The 21,122-nt window shown below is 40.5% G+C and overlaps 1 protein-coding gene across 6 annotated transcripts in view; it reads left to right on the top strand.

Moving 5' to 3' along the window:
* SETBP1 (SET binding protein 1) overlaps positions 1-17,180 on the top strand; it is a 267,117-nt gene extending 249,937 nt beyond the window's left edge. For 3 of the 6 annotated variants that reach the window (XM_071580211.1, XM_071580209.1, XM_071580207.1), the window contains 2 exons: positions 6,094-6,261; positions 11,544-17,180. In XM_071580211.1, the coding sequence (XP_071436312.1) occupies positions 6,094-6,261; positions 11,544-12,100 (725 nt within the window). In that variant the 3' untranslated portion in view covers positions 12,101-17,180. Of the gene's footprint in view, positions 1-6,093; positions 6,262-11,540 lie in introns of all 6 variants that reach the window. The other 3 variants (XM_071580210.1, XM_071580208.1, XM_071580206.1) reach the window with 1 other exon arrangement.
* Positions 17,181-21,122: the final 3,942 nt, after the last annotated feature.

Genomic DNA, 21,122 nt, shown 5'->3' with positions numbered 1-21,122 from the left:
ATTTGTTCTTCTCCTGAATCACCCTTTTACTTGTGATTATGGTGATTATTTCTTTATAATCATGCTATCACTTGTTTAGATTCTTGATAAACTCCTCCATGCCTGCCTTTGGTTTTGAAGCCACCATTTCTCATTATGTAGATGATTGACTCCTCCCTGTTTTGCTTCCTGTTGCTCACTTGCAGGTGCATGTAGCATTGTCTGTACTATCATTAGGACTCAGGGGAGGGAAGGCATGGGTCTTTCATTGGATTAAGAGAGTTCTGATTTGTAGAAAATGCTCCAAGATCAACAGATAGGTGATAAATAAGGTCAGAATCTGGCCACAAGTGTACATCAAAGAATAATAGAATGGTCTTGGGACCTTAAACACAGTCTCATTCCAACACCCCTCCAAGCCCCGTCCAACACGGCCTTGGACACTTCCAGGAATGGAGCAGCCACAGCTTCTCTGGGCAACCTGGGCCTGGGCCTTCTCACCCTCTCAGACAAGAATTTCTTCCCAACATCTAATCCGAAACTTCCCTCTTTTAATTTAAAACAGTTCTCTATTTTCCTATAATCTTCTGTGTGTGCAAAAAGTCACTCTTCAGTTTTTTTGTAAGCTTCCTTCAGGCACTGGAAGGTGCTCTAAGGTGTCTCTGGAGCCTTCTCTTCTCCAGTCTGAGCAACCTCAGATCTTCTCAGCCTGTCCCCTTAGCAAAGGTGCTCCAGCCTTTTGAGCATCTTCTCTTCCTGGAGCAATGGCAAATGATAAAATATACTGAATTAATGAATGTGTGTGTGAATTTAAACTTTGACTTCTCTGTGATGGTGTTGCAAGTGAATTGTTTTCACCTGATTCACGGATGGGTTAAATTAGGGTCTTTTTTTGCATAGGGCATTCTGAACTGAGCACTCCAAATGGGAAGAAAAGGTCCAAAAAAAGGTGATGATACTGCACCAGCAGGTCCATCCACTGCTGTAAAGCCTTGTGAACAAATTGTTGCACCTCCATGGGTTTCCAGTTGTGCTTTTGAGTGTCTGCATTTTGGTATCCATGAAAGAAAGCTGATGGTTCTCCCTTATCGGCTGCTCCAGATCCATTAATTACTGTTTTTCCTCAATTTAGATGAAATTTTAGGTGAGGTGAGTGATACAAGGTAAAAAATTCAAGCACCTAAAACAAAAGACAGATGTCTGAACCCATGATGCACCAGTGATGAGCTGCAATTGGACCACATAGACTTTGAAGTAATTCATTACATTTGTATCTCTTCTGTAGGGGGAGAATTTTCCTCAATGATTTGTATGACCTTGCTAAACCCAGATAGGTGGTAATTGAGCAGCAACTACTTCTTCAGAAGAAACAGAATAAAAATATTGAAAATATTGACTCACCCCAAAGGCAGTAAGCAGCACTTTGGTCTTTGACCTTTAAGCATCCTAGGGTAGTCAATAACCTGGCTGTTAGATGCTGCGCCTGCCACTGATTCTGATTTGGGAGTAGTTTAACCTTGAACCAAGATCCAAGTAACCACGGCAACAGGAAGTTGGCCTCTCCATCCAAGGAGTGGGAATCCATAAATCAAGGTCCCTAATGCAAACACTGTGTGCAGGTAGAGATTTGAGAGGATAAGTGGTTTGTGAGGGATTACCTTTGAAAAAATGAATCACTGTCCCTTGATATGTTGAAACACAGCTTCACAGACTTTTTTTTTTTTATCAATAGAGGTCAACAGGTTACATCTGCATGTTTTCATACGACTCTTTATAGAGGCCCTTCAGTTTAATTAGAGCCAGATGTTGAATTTATGAGGTTGTTAGCATTATTATGTACCATATGCACGTGCATATATGTGTGTGTGCATTGATACATGCACCCAGAAACACACATTTCTTGTGCATGAACTACATTCATGAATAAATAATGTAAAGACAGAAACTCAAGCACTATGAAGTAGTGAAACCTCAAGTTTGCATATGCACAGTTCCACAGTGGTGAGATCCCACAGGTGTAATTACCTAGTCAAATATCCCAGTTATTTTATAGGACATTGTTTTATTCAATGCATAGCACTCACCTAATGAACAGCTATTTGGTAGCTAGATTTTCCTCTTGCTATTCAGTGCGTGACATCATGTCTCATTTATTCCATATTTCTAAACCTTGGTATGAATAGATGAATGTTTCATGAATGTTGATAATTTTATTTTCACAGGACTGCTCTTGAGATGAGGGGTATATTATTGTTCTCATTTGCACTAGAGAAGCTGAGCAGAGAGAGACTGAAGTTTAATGAATACAATTTGATATGCTTCATATCAGTTTTGAGGTTCCGGGAGGATGTAGGGTGTAATAGACAGAGACTCTTCTGTGTATCTCCACCAAGCCATTACCTGCATTACTGTCTCACTTGTGACTATTTCTACACTCAGAACTCTTGCCTCCCTGAAGTCCACAGGGTGATACCAGGTCATGGGTTCACAGGACTTCTGTCCCAAGCTGGCCTATTCTGTAGTCCTGTCTTTCAGACTCCTCTCACCAGAGCAATTCTGTGTCTGTGTCTCATAGATATCTCTTCCATGTTTTCTGAGACAACCCACAGATCTCCTGATTTTTCTCATTTCATGGGCCAGAGACAAAGGTAGGGACTGTTCATAGCAGCTCCAAGCATCTATGGAAGTATATACATATGGAATTTTTGCTTGATGTCTGGGGAGGCTGAGCACAGCCAACAGACACAGAAGTTTGTGCAGCTGTTTCTGGCTCTACTTTAAGATCTTCTTGATCTTCTAGGAAACGAGCACCAGGAGTAGCTGAGGGGGTTTATCCTTAAGAAAAGGAGGTTCAGGGAGGACTTTCTCACTCTCTGCTAGTCCCTGAGACGAGGGTGGAACCACGTGGGAGTCAGGCCCTGCTCCCAGAGAACAAGCTATAGGAGAAGAGGAAACAGCCTCAAGTTGTTCCAGGGAAAGTTTAGATTGAATATTAGGGAAAATTTCTTCATGGAAAGGACTGTTGAGCCCTGGTTCAGCTTGCCCAGAGCAGTGGTGGAGTCCCCATCCCTGGAGGGTTTAGAAAGCTATGTGGATGTGGTATTTTTTGGATAAGGGTTAGTGGTGGCCTTGGCAGTGCTGGGGGGATGTGGGACATAATGATTCTATGATTGTAGCTGTCAGAGTACTTGTGGAAAGTCTTTGAGAAACAAGGTGCCATTTAGGTGCTGTGGGAGTTCATTGCCACAGGGGTTAAAGCCTCCCTTCCACTGACCTGACCTGCTGAGCAGGGTGGTTTGCTGCTGGCCTGGGGCTTGGATCACATGAAACCAGATCACAGCCGCAGATCCAAACAAGCAAAGATTTCAGGGAACTTTCATGAATGACCAAGCAGCTCCAGATACGAAAAGGAAACAAAAAAGATTGGGAGCAGGTGACACACAGTACAAGAGCTACAATGCCCAAGCATGAAGGGATGGGCTTAGGACATCAAAATCTATCTAGTGTTGAATCTAGGGGAGAAGGATAACAAGCCATGTTCCTACAGGTACATAAACAGCAAAAAAGTAGCCTAGGGAAAATATGGGCCCCTTAGTGAATGAAACAGGGGCCCTGGTGGGAAAAGGCCAAGAGAAGACTGAGATATTCATTGTCTTCTCTGCCTTTCTCTCTACTAATAAGACTGGCCTTTGAGAATCCCAGGTCTCTGAGACAGGTGATAAAAAGAAACTTATTCTTGGTGGAGGAAGATCTGATTAGGAAAGAGTTAAACAAGCCGGACATGCATAGGTTGATGGGATCTGTCAGGATCCATCCAAAGTGCTGAGGCATCTGGCTGGCATCATAGTAAGGGCAGTCTTGGTTGGTTTTGAAAGGTCATGGTGATCAGGAGAGGATCCCGAGAACTAAAATAAAGCTAATGTCATTCCATTAAGGGCAAGGAGAAAGAGACAGACCAATAGGCCAGTTGGTCTCATCTCAGTCCCTGGGAATTTGGCGGAGTAAACATTCCTGGAGAGCATACCCAAACAGATGAAGGAAAAGATGATCAGGAGCAGTTTCATAGATCTGTGAAGGGGAAATCGTGGCTTACCAATCTGATGTTTCTTAACCAAGAGATTTTGCACTGTGTTCTATTAATTCTCATAGACAAAATTGTGAAATACAGCCTAGTTTAATGTACACTGTTATGGGCTGAAAACTGGCTGGACTCAAAGGGGGTGATGAGTAGCACAAAGTCCATCTGGAAACTAGTCATTAGAGGTGCACCCCAGGCTTTGATACGGAGACTAAAAATATTTGACATGTTAATTAATGACCAGGGTCCTGTGGTAAAGAACAGACTCAATGAATCTGGAGAAGTTCAAAACTGAGTCAAGTGATTGATATGCCAGAGGAACATGGACATATGGGAGGGAGTCCTACAAAGAGCCACAAAGATTATTAAGGATCTAGGGCATCTCTCTTATGAGGAAAGGCTCAGAGATCTAGGATATTCAGCCTGAAGAAGAGAAGATTCAGGGTGATCTTACTGTGTGCAAATGTCTGATGGGAAAGTGTAGGGAAGATGGAGCCAGACTGTTCTCAGTGGCACAAAGTGACAGCCAAGAGGCAGTGGGCACAAACTGAAACACAGCTTATGTCTGAACAACACAGTTTTACTGAGAGAATGAACAGGTTCTACAGGGAGGTTGTGTAGTCTCTTTGGATATATTCTAAACTGACCAGACATGGTCAGTGTAACCTGTTCTGCCTGACCCTGAGTCTGACCCTTGAGCAGGGTGAAGTGGACTAGATGGTCTCAAGAGGAGCCTTCCAACCTTAGTCACTATATGATTTTTTAAAATTCTTTGTGTAATTTAATTGCCAAAATCTGATGCATTTCATCTGAGGCTCGTGTGCAGGCTGATATTTGAGAAGGAATTTATGAATCTTCAAGGTAATCCTTTAGCTGTCCTGGTCTTATTGAAGCCCAGCATAACAGAGACTGAGAGAGGTTTTCAAATTTCAATCCCAACAGTTTAAATTTGACACATTTACAAGCAAACAAAATGGGTACAAAATATGAGAGTTTGAAAAACATTGTAAAGAGGAGGACTCTACCAGACCTAAGTGCACAACTTTTCTTTTTCTGGAATATTTGACCTCTTTAGTATATTTCTACAACTCATTTATTATTTTGCATTGTAAACTCTAGATAGAAAGATGTACTACAAAGTCCTCTTTCTTTTTGAACTCCCTTCTCTTTGATTAGTTTTAAAGTAAATTCTAACTAGAGGGGGAATTCCTGAGTAGTGAGTGTAATGGGCTTTAGACAGGGAATTACATATTGAAGTTGTTCCTGATGCCTGTTACTTACACAGATTAAATACCCACTAAGTGAGGTGTTTATAAAAGAGAAGTATGTAAGAACATGTGGAGACTAAACTACCCAGGGAAAGAGAAATAGTCAGTCCCACTAAATAGAGATATGAAGCATGTCTGTCCTTATACCTACATCAGGGTGTATGTGTATTTTTAGAAGAAAAAGTAGTAATGTGGAATTGAGGGGTTTTTTGTTTACCATTGTTTATAGAGACTGGTGATGGTATATCCTTCAGCAAAAATATTAAAAAAAAAATGAATGATGATCCTATCAAGACTGTATTACAGGAAGATACACTCTCTCCAACTACCTGAAAGGATGTTGTAGCCAGGTGGGAATTGGTCTCTTCTCTCAGGCAACCAACAGTAGAACAAGAGGGCATGGGCTTAAGCTCTCCCAGGGGAGGTTTAGGTTGGATATCAGGAAGAAATTCTTTCCAGAGAGAGTGGTCAGGCATTGGAATGGCCTGCCCAGGGAGGTGGCGGATTCTCAGATCCTGGAGGTTTTTAAGGTGAGACTGGAAGTGGCACTTGGTGCCATGATGTAGTAATCAAAGTGGGGTTGGATTAAAGGTTGGACTTGGGGATCTCAGAGGTCTCTTCCAACCCAACTGATTCTATGATTCTATGAAATGTGGAAATATATCAATGTAGCATGAGAGCTGAGCAGCAACTGGCTACTCATTTTCCAGATATTCCCCAGAGATGTTACTATACCAACATTCATGCAAACTTTCGTTCCTTTCCCAGGAATTGCAGGTCCCCACTTAAAAGCAGACCAGACTTCACTTCATGGTAAAATGGAAAGTACTGCCTGTAATGTGATGACCAGAAGGAAACCAACAGCTGTTGACAGTGTTGCAATGCCAAGTCCAGTATTATCTCTCCTACCTTCATCAGCAGCAACATCTGAAGCAGGTAATGCTGTTCCCCTCCATTCCTTCTGTTGCTTCTCTGTCTTCTTCCTCCTGGAACTGCATAATCTGTGCATGTACTGCTCTTTCTGATTGGAGAAGTAGCAGCAAATGTACATATCTAATGTGATAATCAGGCTATAACTTTTCTGATGCTTTTTATCGTGATTGTATCGTGGCATATCAAAAATATTTCATTTACATACCACCATACCTGTGCCTGGCAGGGGACTCTGGAGCAAGACTCAGGTTCCTTTCTCAGCCCCTCTTTGAATGTTCTCATCCCTCTAGCATAAACTAACAGATACACAGCAAATAGCTAAGGAGAAGATAAGATTTTCTTGCTGCATACTTCAGTGATTTTAGCATAATGTTCTGTCTTGCAAATGCAACATTTTCTGGGGCAGTGAACAGTAATTTAAAATATCAGAATAAATAAGTCAGAATAGCATGCTTTTTTATCAATTTCTATTTTGTGCTTCTATTTTGAATGAGATGAGAAAGGTGATATCCTTATACAGCCAGAAATTGAGCCAGGTCATTCAGGCATCATCACACCTTTTCTTTGGCATGGACAGAGAAATTCATCTTTCGTTGTGTCTTAATTTCCAATGAATGAGTAACTTACAGTACATTACCTTACACGCAACCATTAGGAGTTTCATAGTCTCATCAAACTTTTGATGCCACATTCCCAAAATTGTATTTGTATCACTGATTATCAGAATAATTACATATTTAATTATTCAGTTGAAAGTGCTGTTTCAATGCACTCATTTTGATTTCCCTCTCATTCCCTGAATAAATGATGAAAACAAGGGTTCCATGCTGTAGAATACCCTCTATAAAGATAAATTTTTATATCAAAAAATCAGAGTTGTCTGTTTTGTCTTTAATACTTCCCTATATATAAACTAAGGACAGATTTTTAAAGCAGTGGAGAATGAAATCACACAAATATTTTATGATCCGTTTCAAGATGAAAGCATATGCTTGACTGCATAGTTCATTCTTTCCATTTTCAGAAGTCTAATTAAATTGTTGGTTTATCTGTAGCCCAGATGTTGAAATAATTTAGTTGAAAATTGAAAGAAACTGTGTTAATGGGAAAACAGGACAGTGCTATGGGTTTCCTGTAATTAATAGGGAGCTCTTTGAAAATTCATCCATTCAAACCAAGTGAAAAAACTGAGCCAGCTTTGAGCAAACTCTTCTCTGTGCCATGTTCTTGCAAGTGGCTTCAGGCAGCTCTGAGGGTGGCTTACCGGTAGTAAGGTGGGGCTTACAGTTAGTAAGGTAGAGCTTTAGATATAACAGTCATCCCGAATAAAGTTAGGGCACCAGTGGAGAGCATCCAAAGGGTCTGATCTACCTGGGCTTACCTCTTTCTTCACTCACCATCACTGTGCTGGAGTGGGTCTTTCAGCCACTTCTAAGCTACTCTTGGAAATGTAGATTTTTACTACCACTTTTTCTCTTTGCCTAAGAAGCTATTTCCAATATCATATCAATCCTGCACGACTTCCTGGCATGATCTGTGACCATTTCAATATGTGAGACTGAGCCTCACTTCATCAGTGTACCCTGGGGAAGGGTGGAACACCAGACCTCCATGTGCTTTATTTTAAATGTATAAAGCTGTGTTTTTAGGCTAACATTAGTTCTTGCTTGTTTGGGGCAGCTAGGTGAGCTTGTTTGAAGAGCATGAAAAGGATGAAGTACAAGCATTTGTGCTGCATCACATGTTTCTAGTTTCTCTTCATTTTGGGCTGGATTTTGCCAAACAATAGTTTCAGGCCTTTGTGGAAGCAGCATGTGGCCATGCATCCTGGGGAGGTGTAGGGAGATCCATATGCCCAGGCAAAAAAGCATTCCCCTATGCATCCCTGATGCCTGGAGGTTACCACGTGTTGTATCATCTCCATACAAGCATATTCACTTTTTCATATGCCTGCATGCAGACACAGAGTTATTGTTCCCCACTGCCTCCCCAACCCTTTCTAAATTAATTCCACCAGATAGAGCAAGACAGACGTCTTTCTTCCAAAGCAAGATTTCCATGTGTAAACAGCTAAATATGTGCATGAACAGAAAAATAAAACCCAAAACCAATGCAGACCAACTTGGGTCCAGGGTTGGGCAGGGTCTGTCTGAAAAAAATGGAAAAGATTAATACTTAACTTTGTTTTTCAGCAGTCCAGTGTATCACCTAGCAATAGAAAAATATTTTATATCAAAGATTGCTCACCAAGAGCTTCCAGATGAGTTGATAACACCTAATGGTTCTCACTTCAATAGTGGTTTACTTTGGCAGATGTCCCTGATATTTTGTCATATGCACACCTCATCAAATCTTCTCCCTGAAGACCCATCAGACTCTTTCTACACAGTCTCCCTAGACCAAATCTAGAATCAGATGTCCTGGACACTTAATAGTCAAAATAATGGTGAATTTCCTAATATCTCATTTTAAAGGACTCACTTGAAAGCATATTTACTTATTCAGTACATGCATTATGAGTATTGGCAGACTATGTAACAGAACTCAAATGCTTTCTAGAGCCTGTAAGTTCCAAGGTTTGCTGCAGAGAAAAGCAAAAGCATTATTAGTAGCTTTTAACAAGTTTCCTGAGAAATTCATAACATCCCAAAGCACTAAAAAAGGAAAAATTAGTGCAGTAAGCAAGCACAGAACAACATAGAACTGTTCCTCCCCTCACCCCCCCAAGTTGAGAAAGGAGTTTCAGGGCAAAAAGAAACAGACTGTGAGCTTGCAGAGGTGTGTAAGAGAAAAAAAAACCTATCTAAATATGAAGGAAGACACTGAGAGGGAGGTTTGACAGAAAGCAACAGCCTACCTTTGCTCCACTAGCGTACTGTTTCTTCACCATCAGGCTCCATTCAGAACACTCTGCGTGAGTGAACTCTTGAGTGCCTAAGATGCTCCATGGATTTCAGGATATACAGGAGTGCTGTGATGCTCTTGACCAATGTCAGGCTGTCAAAAGGATGTGTATGGTCACCTTGAATTCTTTTGAGTTCCCATTTTAGAAGTGAAAGTCATCCACCACCCACTGTACACATCAAGTCTCCACTGATCACAATCAGGTGGTAAAATTAATCTGCAGAAACAACTGGCTACAGATAAATATCAGTAAAGACAGAAAATCTTTGCAGGCTAATATTTTATTTCAAATTTGTTTCCTTTACTTCGGCTTACTTTCTTTCCAATGAAAATTGAGACCAAAGCCAAATCTCCTGGTATCACCATGAACCTTGCAAGTTTTCCTGTACTTCTGCTAAATTTCCCATCATCAACTGAAAGAAATCAGCATTACTTTTTTGGGGAAAAAAAAGGCAACTCAAATATGACTGTTAGTGGGGAAAAAAAAGCTTGAAAATGTGCCCTAACAATAGCAATAAAAGACAAAACGTGGACAGTGAGTGTGAAGAGTGTGCCAAATGTTTGATTTTTTAGATCTTCTGACCTGAAGCTACTGTCAGATCTGGAGGAGACTCAAAGGATTTGAATGCTTAAGGCTGAAGATATTGGTACTCCTTATGTCAATCACCAGTGAGGACAGATGAGAGCAATCCTTTTCCATGACAGGGATTTAACCTTTTTTGATCAAATTTCTGAGAAATAACTCACTGCCACTTGCCTTCAGGGACCTTGTATCCACAGTTTTTGGGGGTGACCTACTTGGGAGGAATGCCGTGCAACTAATTAGCTACTCCTGAGCAACTTGGATATTTCATTTCCTTTCTCTTTTCCTTTGGTACCATAATGACTGCATTCCTCTTTTTTTTTTTTTTTTTGTCCTCTGTGACTGCAAGTGGGTTTTATTTTTCTTTTTGGTGTGGGGAGTGGGTTACATATGGAAAATGTATTTTGTTTTGTAATTAATGAGAACCAGATTTTGGGAAGTTGGCCATCCCAGGTCTTTATTTATAAGAGAGCATATGTCTGTGTTTTGTTTATGACTCACTCCTACTTCTTACATTGTAACTTGGGTTTGTTTATGCAAGCTCTTCACTGAATCCAAGCAACATGGTGGTATAAGAGCCAATAATTTATGTTCTTCAAGAGGAGAGGCCAGTGAATGAGGTTTATATGCTGAATCTGTCATAGCCCATAGAGAGCAAGAGGAGATTCTACCACATGACAGCTCCTGGTTATCTACAGAAAATGCTACAATAGCAACTTTATTTAAACTACTGCTAGAAGATTAGCCTGTTAGCCGTGAAGGGAGTGATAACCCCCAAATGAACCTTTCTCGAAATCTTGGCTGCTCGGGAAACTTCAAGGATTTCAAACCCAAAATGACTGCTTGACAGTCAGGTGTAAATTAAGTTTGCAAGTAGATGTGGGCTGAGGTTAATTTAGTGGGATGTTTTATTCTTCACTGAAAAGAAATTCTGAACTCCATCATTTCTTTTCCAGCAGCGCAGAACGGATATGTTAGGAATGAAAGGGAGCACCAGTTATTGCAAAAGCAGAATTAATACATTCTGTTTCCATCACAAAGGGGTAGTTACTTCTAATCTGTGTGCAAATCCTGAAGTCTGAACAGATGCCATGTTCAGCAAAGGACAATGAGACAATTTAGGCAAAACAAGCAAGGTCTCATGTCCTAAGCAAAGGACCATGAGCCAAGAAATGCTGGGTAGTCTTTCCAGCTCTGACAATGACTCACAACGTGACCTTGGCAAGAGACTTAACTACTTTGGACTTCATTCAGATCTAAAGTAAGTGATCTGAACCAGGAGTAAGCTTACTTTGGGGGCCATTAAAGTCAATTATATGACTGAGTAGTTCCAGCTAGTATCTGCAGAGATGATAGTAGAGAAACCCAGGCAGGGGTAATGAGTTTGCCACAGATGAAGTGACATACACAGCTAGTCTCTGCCCACTAGTTTCAGTAGCAAACACTTCTCATGCTAACTGGCATTCATGACAAAAATTAAGGGCCAGGCTGAAGATATCAGGATTGTATTTTTAGGATATAGAAAGTTTTAATAGTTAAGATGGGCCAATATGACAGCTGCGTTAAGCTTCCTTCCCTCCCACTAGAAGTTTTGAAGTGAGAATGAAGTAAGCCCATTTTAAAACATTGCTGTACAAAAGGTTTGTTTCTTTAGAAGAGACAGAGAGAAACCTCTTAAAACTACTCGATAGCAAAATTGTATTTTCATCCACTCTTCATTATACTGGAAAGAGTCAAAGAAGAATTTCTAATGACTGTTGCTTGACCTACCCCTGTTTCTCTCCTTGTCTCCCAGCAGCCAGCTCACCATTGAAGAAAAGGTTCAAGCGCCGTGAAATTGAAGCAATCCAGTGCGAGGTGCGCAAGATGTGCAACTACACCAAGATCCTGTCCACAAAGAAGAACTTGGATCATGTGAACAAGATCCTGAAAGCCAAGCGGCTGCAGAGACAATCAAAGACAGGCAATAACTTCGTCAAGAAGCGGAGAGGGCGTCCTCGGAAGCAACCCCTTTCCTTCGACGAAGACTCCAGAGACCAAATGCCCGTTCTGGAAAAATGCATTGACCTTCCCAGCAAAAGAGGTCAGAGACCAACACTCAACCCTTTAATATTGGAGCAAGCAGCCACTCAAGATACTATCATGGCCACCATTGAGGCTGTCATACACATGGCTCGAGAGACGCCACCCCTGCCACCTCCTCTTCCTCCTCCACCTGCTCCACTCCCTCTCCCTCTACCCCGGACACCCCGGGTTGGGAAAAGAAAAAGCAAGTCCCTGCAGGAGGATGAGGAGGATGTGAAAGTGAAGCGGTACCGAAAGGGCAGGGGAAATGAAAGTGAAGGCCTTCCCTAAGGCCAGGGCACCTCGTCGGACATCGGGTGCCAGTAGCAGAGCACGCCAGGACTGAGGGACGGGAGGTGTATAGTCCGTTTCGCCCCTTCGGCAGCACCAGACTCACCCATCCCTTCAGCAGACAGAACTCATTGCAGAGACCTCTGCCAGTCAGAGCGCGCATCTTCCTCCTCATCGCTTTAATCCAAGCCCACCCCCGAAAGGGAAGAGGGGGAAAGGGTGCGGGAAAAGTGGGGGATAAAGGGGAGGGAGGTGTGTGTGACAGCTGGTAAAAGCATCTACTCTGCAGAGTTTCCAAAACTAAACTGAATCTCAGCCTTGCTGTTCTCATACCGTACCCAAAGGCGGGAGGTCATCCTCGCAGAGAGCTGAACGTTGTCACTAGGGGCTGCATGCTCGACTCTGATTCTGTTTAGCAGGCCAGGTGAAACTAAGAGTAACTTTACCATAGCAGAAATGACTGTAGAAAAAGAAAAAAGAAAAAACTACAAAAATAATGTAATTTTCTCAACTGTGATATGGGTTATAATCTGTTTGAATTTTATTTTTTTTTCCAGTTTTACATACCTACCAGGCTTTGGGACAGCATAACCCAGAGTGCCTGACTCTTGCTAGAACTATATCTTTCTTTCTCGTTTACTTGCCTAGTTACAACTAGCTGCAATATAGGCAATAGAAAATTAGAGCCTTACACGCATGCACACTCATTCCGAGTGCTATCCCAAGGACCGACGGAATATCACAGCATTTAAAATAAGGTATACATGGATATTCAGTTATGTTAGCATGTTTATATGAAGCAACTTGGCAATGGCATGTGAAAAAGGGGTCATCCATCAACCAAGTTGTTTTGATGCTCGGTACATATGAGTAGAGAACAGCAAGACACTTCTGGGGAATAGAGTTATAGTAAACATGAAAGAAATCACCAAAAAAGAAATAAAAAGCATAAAAAGAAAAATAGAACTGAAAAAAATAAAATAAAAAGACATGGCCCAAACCTACCCATTTGTACCATCTGCAGTTCCCAGTAAAATTGATGGGAAACCCAGGATCCAATTAATTTGCATTGTTTAGCAATGCCTTGATATTATCTTTTAAATGAAATAGATAAAGTAGATTGTTTTAAAAAAGTATAGAACAGACCCTATCAATAATAGGTCCTTTCTTGGCAATTATTTCTTAAAATTTAAAAGGAATAAGTGTTCTTATCTAAAAATAGAAATAAAAATGTTCAAAGGGTATCACCACTGCAATTGTATTAATGCCACTTTGGACACGTTCTCCAAGTTGTGGTTGCCTTAATAAACTAAAAAATAATTTTTTTTGTACATAATGTAATTATAAACCTCTCAGTCTGCATGGATGCAAACTGTGTGTGACAAATCGTCTCTTTAAATGGTCAGTTCAAATTGTACATTTCTCATTCGAGTTGTCCGTTGCCCATTGATTTAACTTGGGTAAAAACCCAAGCTCCATTTCCACAGCCCAACTAAAATGTTTAGCTAAAACAAAGACTGAACAGGAAGCTGTTCCATTGCAGTGTCAATGCTTTTTAAAAATAGAAGTTACTTGTTGAAATTTGAAATTGGTACTTTCAACTTTATATCATTTCTCTTTAACGTCCTGCAGTACACTCAACACCTGGCATGTCAAGATGGATATTAAAATGGGAACAGAGAGGGAAGATTACAGCAAGGAAATGGGGATTGGAACTATTTAATGGTTCAAAAGCCAACTTGCTATTCCCTTTCTTGAGAAATCTTGAATTGGTTTATTGCCAAGGAATCTTCATATAGCACGACACTTTAAAAAAAAAAAAAAGAGAAAAAAGAAAAATTCTAAAAAAATCTCAAAAAACACAATAAAAACACACATGCAAAAAAAACCACAAAAAGAAAAAAAAACATGAAAAAACCCCAAACCCAACAAAAAAGTCCCCACAAAAATATTGTGTTTCTATTCTGTTATTTATTTACAAAAATCATATCAAGACTATGGTGTTAGAGGAACACTGTAAACATACAACTTGTTATTTTTTAGAGACTGATTTTTCTTCTGTGATAGCACCTTAGCTTATTAAAACTGAATACATTTGGGGATAGGATTGCGTCGGGGAGCTGGAACAGGGGATGTATTTCTTTTTATTTTTTTTAAGACTGGAACAAATCTTGAGATCCTAACTCCTTAAGACTGATAAGAAGGATCGCAAAATTTTGTTTCCAATTTTTGTTTTGCATTGTGCATCATAAGCATTTGTGCTTTTTTTTCCAATGAATGCAGCTTAGAAATAAATTGAATGGTTGCTCGTTCTGTTACAAACAATTTTGCTTTTCAGTTCTCTTGAATTAGCACAGTGTTACTGACTGAAGCTGTAGGCCTGCAGGAAATAAATGCTTAAACCTCACTGAGCTCCTCACTTCTTCCTTAAAAAACATTGGGTTGAGGTTTAGTTAATTTAGAAATCTTTTTTTTTCCAATCTTATTTGAGGCTGAAAGTAGGTGACAGTGTCACTTACAATGACAAAAGAAAACTTAAGTTTGGTATTCCACGTAGCTGAAACTAAGCCAGACAACAACTTACCCTAGTTTTATCTCATGATGTCTTTATTAACATTGAAGGACATTTCAGTGTTTGGTGAGTGGAGAAAAGGTCTGAAGGGAGCAAATTCTGTCACTGAACACCCATCATGGCTTCAAAAGACGTCAAGAGTGCCAATAAGGGCTGGATTTGGGTTGGATCTTTCTGGGTGCTCTAGGATATAGCCCCCTCAGGGAAGGATAATTCAGTGGCTGCTGTGTCCCATGCTCCTGAGCTTTGGGAAAAAAATGCTCTTATCTTTCCAAAAAGTGCTATCCAAAATGCTGCTATAGGCACAGTGTTTAAGGAGAGCATCCACTCGGAGGGTACAACCTCACAGACTCCTCATTAAACAAAAACATGAAGAGGTCCTTTTTGTCCTAGAGAAACTAGGGGTAGCACTCAAGTCATGGTAACTGCAAGCTGTCAGCATGGGTTGTGATCTATCCAGGCACTCAAGGTTTGTTTTTCATGGTAAGAAGCTGCTGGTAGAGTGCAGTGCTGTAATGCAGCCTTGGCTGCTTGTCCACACAACACCCTTGTGCAGCCAGTCCTTGGCTGACAGGAAAATTAGCTTGTTAATGTCATACCAAGCAGACTGAAAATACTGTTAGATGGCACTCAGAATTTGTGTTCTGCATGTTGCATAGTCTATAAAGATGATAAGCAAGTTGCTGACAGAATAATATTATAAGGCGATGTACTACATGCAGATCATAAAGGATTTAGTTTTAGGGCTTAAGGCTAAAATCCCACTCCTGCAGTTTATTACCCAACAATATTCCAGTAATGAGCTTTTAGAATTTTTTCCCCCCCACACTAGTAGGAAGATTTACTGAGGAACTCTCTAAATTCTCTCCACACATTTCCAAGAACTGTATAAGACTGGGGTGAAAACCCTTTTGCTTACTAAGACCAAAAAGACCTTTCAAACACCTCTGCTATCTCTCTGATTAACACACATCTGAGCATGCTTCAGTAAAAACGCAAAACAAAATCACGTGGCTGTGAGCCATATGAAATGAGGCCACGGGTTTGCATCTTTTCTGTTGGTCTTTTATTCCTCAACCAAGTATAAAACCAGTAATGGGGATAAGTGTGTGGGGAGAGAGGAAAAATAAAGACCACTTGTGTCTCCAAGACCTTCATGCTGCCAGTTTCTTGAGCCCTTCAATATCAAATTTACTGTGAAGCACCTTGCATGTTTTTGGGTAACTGTCAATAAAGAGAAAAAGCATTAAGAAAATCAATTAGAAAATAAAAACACAATGAAAACAGTCATCAGCTACTCAGGTATCCTACAGCATGGCCCATGACTCCGTTTGTCAACAGTGTGTTGGACCATTCATGTAGAATATTCTGCCTGTGATTTTTTGGGTATCGTCTGGTGCAATGAGGTACTGGTGCATCACTGGGTCTTCTGAGCACTACAGTAATACACCAAATAAAAGAAAATTGCTGTTCTGTATACAAGGATTTCCCCAGCTCTTATATTCACAGGCCCGGTATCAGGATTGCACTTAAGCCTATTTAAGGAGCATCTTGAAGAGTGAAAAGAACAACTAAAAAAAGACAGGAAAAAGGAAAAACAAAACAAAACAAAAACAGCAAAGCAAAACAAAACCAAAACCAAGATGGTTTTCTGAATTGAGGAAACAAACATCTTGCCCTTGTAATGCCTCTTCCTTCCATATTATCCAAAAACTGGGGTGCAGCAGTTCTGAGACAATTAGAAGCACATTTCAACAAAAGACACATATTGGAGATCTTAAGATGCCTGCCTAGGTTTTACAAAACACTAAATAGAAAAAAAAAAGAAAAAGAAAAAAATATAAAACCATGAAAAGAGCTGCCAATTGGACAACATGGGGAAAAAGTTCAATCCCATGTTGGTTTGTTTTACTTTTCTTTTTCTTTATTTTTTAAGCTATTTCTTAAATAATAAATGCACATGAAGTGTTAAATATGTATATACTGTATTTCAAAAAAATTAAAAAAATCAAACAAATGGGGCACAAGATTGTTCTATAAGTCGTGCTGGCTAATTTTTAGTTTGTATTCATAAGTGGTTTTTAAAAGCCTTTTTTAAAGTGTAATTTGCATGTTCTACTTTGATTGTATGTAAACATATTTTAGAGCAAAAAAATGTATTTGTATTTTATTGAATATAGAGGCAAGAAAAAAACTTGTACATTGTTTGAAATGTTCTTTTTGTAACAGTTTTTATTCATGAAGCATTTTTGTACATTTAAAAATGGATATGGACTTGATGTTCTTTGAGGCTTAGATACATCTGGCATGCTTTAATGTCATGCTCCTTCATGATCTTAGATGTTGGTTTTTAAACATTTTTTTCTAAAACAAAGCTCAGTCTTTTCGCTACCAAATCAGGTTAGCACAGTATAGAGCACTTAACAAAAAAAAAAAAAAGTAAAAAAAAGTTAATCCTATTCATATGTTATTCATTGTGTGAAATTAAAGGAATTCAATTCAGTCTAACATGAGTTGTGAATTCTTTTGTCTTATTTTCCATCTGTTTCCCATCACCAAGGAGTTTAATAGCTTTGGGATACTAATACCATGCATTCACAAACCCTCTTTATGGTAATGGAGAAAAATGGAGAAAAACATGCTCCAATTCTGTTCTTTTTTTTTCCCCAGAATATTCTTAAAAGTTAAAAATGGATTGTGCCATGAGCCCTATAGTCAAAAGGAGGTTTCACACTTTAGCGCTGTGCGTGTCACTGAAGGAACAGAAACATCTCTGGTCCAAATTGTGTCCCCAGACACCAGTAGGGCAGAACTTGCCACCCAGGTGGGATTTCCACTCCAGAAGCAGATGGAACATCCCTCTTCAGAACCCTGCAGGGAAAGCTGCCCCAGGGCCTGTGTTATGGACAAGGGAATGACAGGAGGCAACCTTGTCCTCCCTGAGCATCAGAGATGAGGAGCTCTAGGCCAAGGGGTATTTTCCACTCCCTGAAGCCTCATGCTGTGACTGTGGGCCTGGGACCTGGTTGTAGCACAGTTTTAAGTTTCTTTTCCAAGTTGCTTCTGAGAGCAGTTGGGTAACATTGTACAGTCAGCCTCAATATCCTCAAGTTCCTCTACAGAAATGCCACATTTCATCTTTTTCCCTCTTCCTCCTCCTCCTTCTCCAAAATGGTCCACCATCTTCCCCAATGGCTCAGCAACCTGCATGTGGAAATTAAATCTCATCTCCTCAAGGTCAACAATGCTCAGGCAGGGTAGATAACTTAATGTCTTCTCACATTCTTCCCTTCTGAAGCTTTCTGGGAAAGGTTGGTCTTGGTGGAAGCAGCTCATCCAACCACAAAGATGACCCCTCCAATTGCTGTTTTGACAGCTGTTGCTTCATATTGCTGTAGTAGAGCTGCTCCAAAAATCTCAAATGTGATGGGGCTTTTTTATCTCTTCTCTCTCTCTCTCTCTCTTTAATATATGCATAGCCCCAGCTTTTGACAACAATTTGCAAAAGTGATGGCATCTTCTCTTACTGTTTTTTATCGGGATCTGTGATGTATAAGCTACTGGCCTCCAACTCTAACCACATTTAGTAAAAGGCCTGCAGAAAGGCTGCCTTTGAAGTGTCTGTGAACTGTCAAGTTTCATGATTGCTGCTGCAGTGTCTGAGGACTGTTCTCTTCTCCTGCTAGATCTTTTCTGAGATTCAGCTCCCATCGCCATTGCTGTCCTGTACTTTGGTGGTGCCACCTCACAGCCATGATGTAGCACTGAGGAGCAATGGTCGAGATGTTGGATTTCTTCCTTTGGAGGGGTCAGGGCATGGGGGAACATCTGTGAGGTGTTCAAGCTTTCCTGCTTCTGGTATCTTTTCACCAGATTGCTAATACCATGTAGTATCAGAAGACCATACTCCTCACAAGTGTCCTCCTGGGCAGGGAAGCATCTTTGGTCATCAACCCACCCCAAACTACTTTCTCAGCATCAAATCAAACTCTTTCTAGGATCTCTCTGTGACTGCTTCATCTGCTAACTAATCCAGCACTGTATGCTCCTATGGATTGAACCACCTCTGAGGCAAAGCATAGAAAATCATAGAAACAAAGTTTAGAAAATTCACAAGCTCTGGCAGGTTGTCCACTCTGATGGCCTACAGTGGCTCCTGAGATGCTGTTCTCTCATCTCAGTTTGTATGAGTTCAGTGTTTTCCTAATTAACTTGGAATACTTTCACTATTAATCTCTGCCCTGAAATAATTGCAAATAAGGAAAACTACAAGTGTGCTGGAGTTATAATGTCATTTTCTGATTATCCTTTTTCTTCTGAGCATCCTTAGCTCGTAAAAGTTGTGAAGTTCTGTTGAAAACTTCTTTGGCCATCCCCCATATTATTGGAATTTTAACTTATGAGTGAATTTCACACTCCAGCCTCAAGTTGTGGATAAGGAGAAGAATGCTGTCCCTTGGGGCAAGGTATGACCTTAATTCACTTTTGATAGTGGAGGATGTTTGTGTTCCCTGATTCAAGGAGGCTGACCAAGGGGACCTGAACTCATCTCCAGCAGGCAGAGGCAAGCCTCACCCTTAGCCCCACTTGTTTACATGGTACCATTTCCCACCAGAGTCCAGAGCTCTCTCATATGTTGACTTTATTTTGTGTCAAGGAAGTTTTAGTTGCTGGAGATGCCTGCAGCTTGTATGCAACTTGTGTGAGCTCATGACAGGATTGCTTGGTGTTCTGTAACACAAAGCATGCACATAATTTTAGAACAATGCTACTGTTACTGACTAAGTAGAAAAATGTTCCAGTGACTTTGAGGGGATCAGTGACAAGACCCTACTCAAAGCCCTTCAGCACACACCATCTGGCAAGCTCTAGAAAGCAAAGGGGAAAAGAGATGTCAACCTAAAAAAATATATGTTTGGCCTTTTCTGAACAATTCATGAACCACATCACCACTGTGTTAACACAGGGTTTCAGAGCTAATAGCAAGCACAGAAATTACAATGAAGAGTGTTGTATCAAACAATCTATGCATTCTTTTCACTGGGAGCTGCAGGAATAACTGGTGTGAAAGCACCACAGGAGCTGTAAGAGGACTTTGACAGAATGTTAGGGCAATCATAAGTCATTTCATTATGACAACCAACTTTCTTTGTAACACAGAGCAAGACACACTGGTTCACATTCTCAGCTTATGCAGATCAGCACTATCAATTTCAAATGTGTTAAAGCAATTTGCAGGAGCAAAAGATCTGCTTTCATTTTCTTTATGGAAACTATTTATCCCAAAGTGGCTTTGGAGAGTGGCTAGTTAATAGGATGCAATAAAAACTACAGTTGTTTGTTGCCTGTAAGAAGTGCCATATTGAGAAAACAGATCTTTGTTAAAGATTCAAGTGCTTGGAAAACTGGTTCAGCAGCACCACTAGCCAAATCACCACAGTTTCGTTGGAACAGTGGTGGAAGGAAGAGGGTAAAAGCAGTGAAGAGTGTGAAAAAGGCGAAACATAATGTTCTATGGACCAGTAAGTTATTTAAACATTGTTTCCATGTCCTAAAAATCATGGAATGTCTCAGTCCTGCATAAGTCAAGCATATATGAAGCCCAGTGTTTCTTCTGCAAAGCTTGCAATATTCGCAGCCTGTGTGGCATCTGCTTGCCACACAGGATTTATTGCCTTCTGGGCCTTCTTCAGCAGTGATGGAAAGCACAGAGCAGGGATCCTACTTTCTCTGTACTTTTTCAGGTTACTTGCTCCAGAAGATGGGGAAAATCCCAAGTATAATGTTTGATTGTCCCTGAAAAACTTCTGAAACCCATGAAAAATTTCTGTCTCCATTCCATTCCCACATGTGCATCTGGCAGTTCTTAAACTGTCCCACAAATATTGTTGGTAAATAATGTTCCAATCGATTGATAGAATTTTTGTCTCAAGGGAAACAAAATTCCCACCTCATCTCCTTGATTTAGCATGCCAGAATACTATTTGTGGGCTCTAATAGTTCTGTGTGTCTTCTTCTTGCCTTGCCTGACATTCTGTTTGTATTCTCAAAGAACAATTATATCTACAGAAAATTAGTTTAAAAGGGCAAACTGCAAGGGCCATTGCAAGGCAAGGAAAAGAGCACATGAAGAGCTTTTGAGAGTGAGCATTTTCAGAGCATGGCAAGAATGCAATTAGAGAAGGCATGAAAAGTGATCTCTTAAGGAAGCAAATGATGATGTGGCAGAGCTGTAATGAAGCTAATGGCAACAGAAGGCACTGCTTAGTTTTCTAGAAGACAGGGCAAATAAGATAGCACACTTGGAGGGGAAGCAATGAGTTCAGAAACACAAAAGGGCATTCACTGAAGGGAGGGAGAGGCTGGAGGATATGAAGATTTAGGTCATGGAGAGAGTATAAAAATGGATCTTGCGACAGAAGATGGAAGAGGCAGCCTGCTTGCTTACTG

Source organism: Pithys albifrons, chromosome Z (assembly GCF_047495875.1).
Source record: "Pithys albifrons albifrons isolate INPA30051 chromosome Z, PitAlb_v1, whole genome shotgun sequence".
NCBI classification, from domain to species: Eukaryota; Metazoa; Chordata; class Aves; order Passeriformes; family Thamnophilidae; genus Pithys; species Pithys albifrons.
This window is presented reverse-complemented; position numbering and strand designations above follow the sequence as displayed.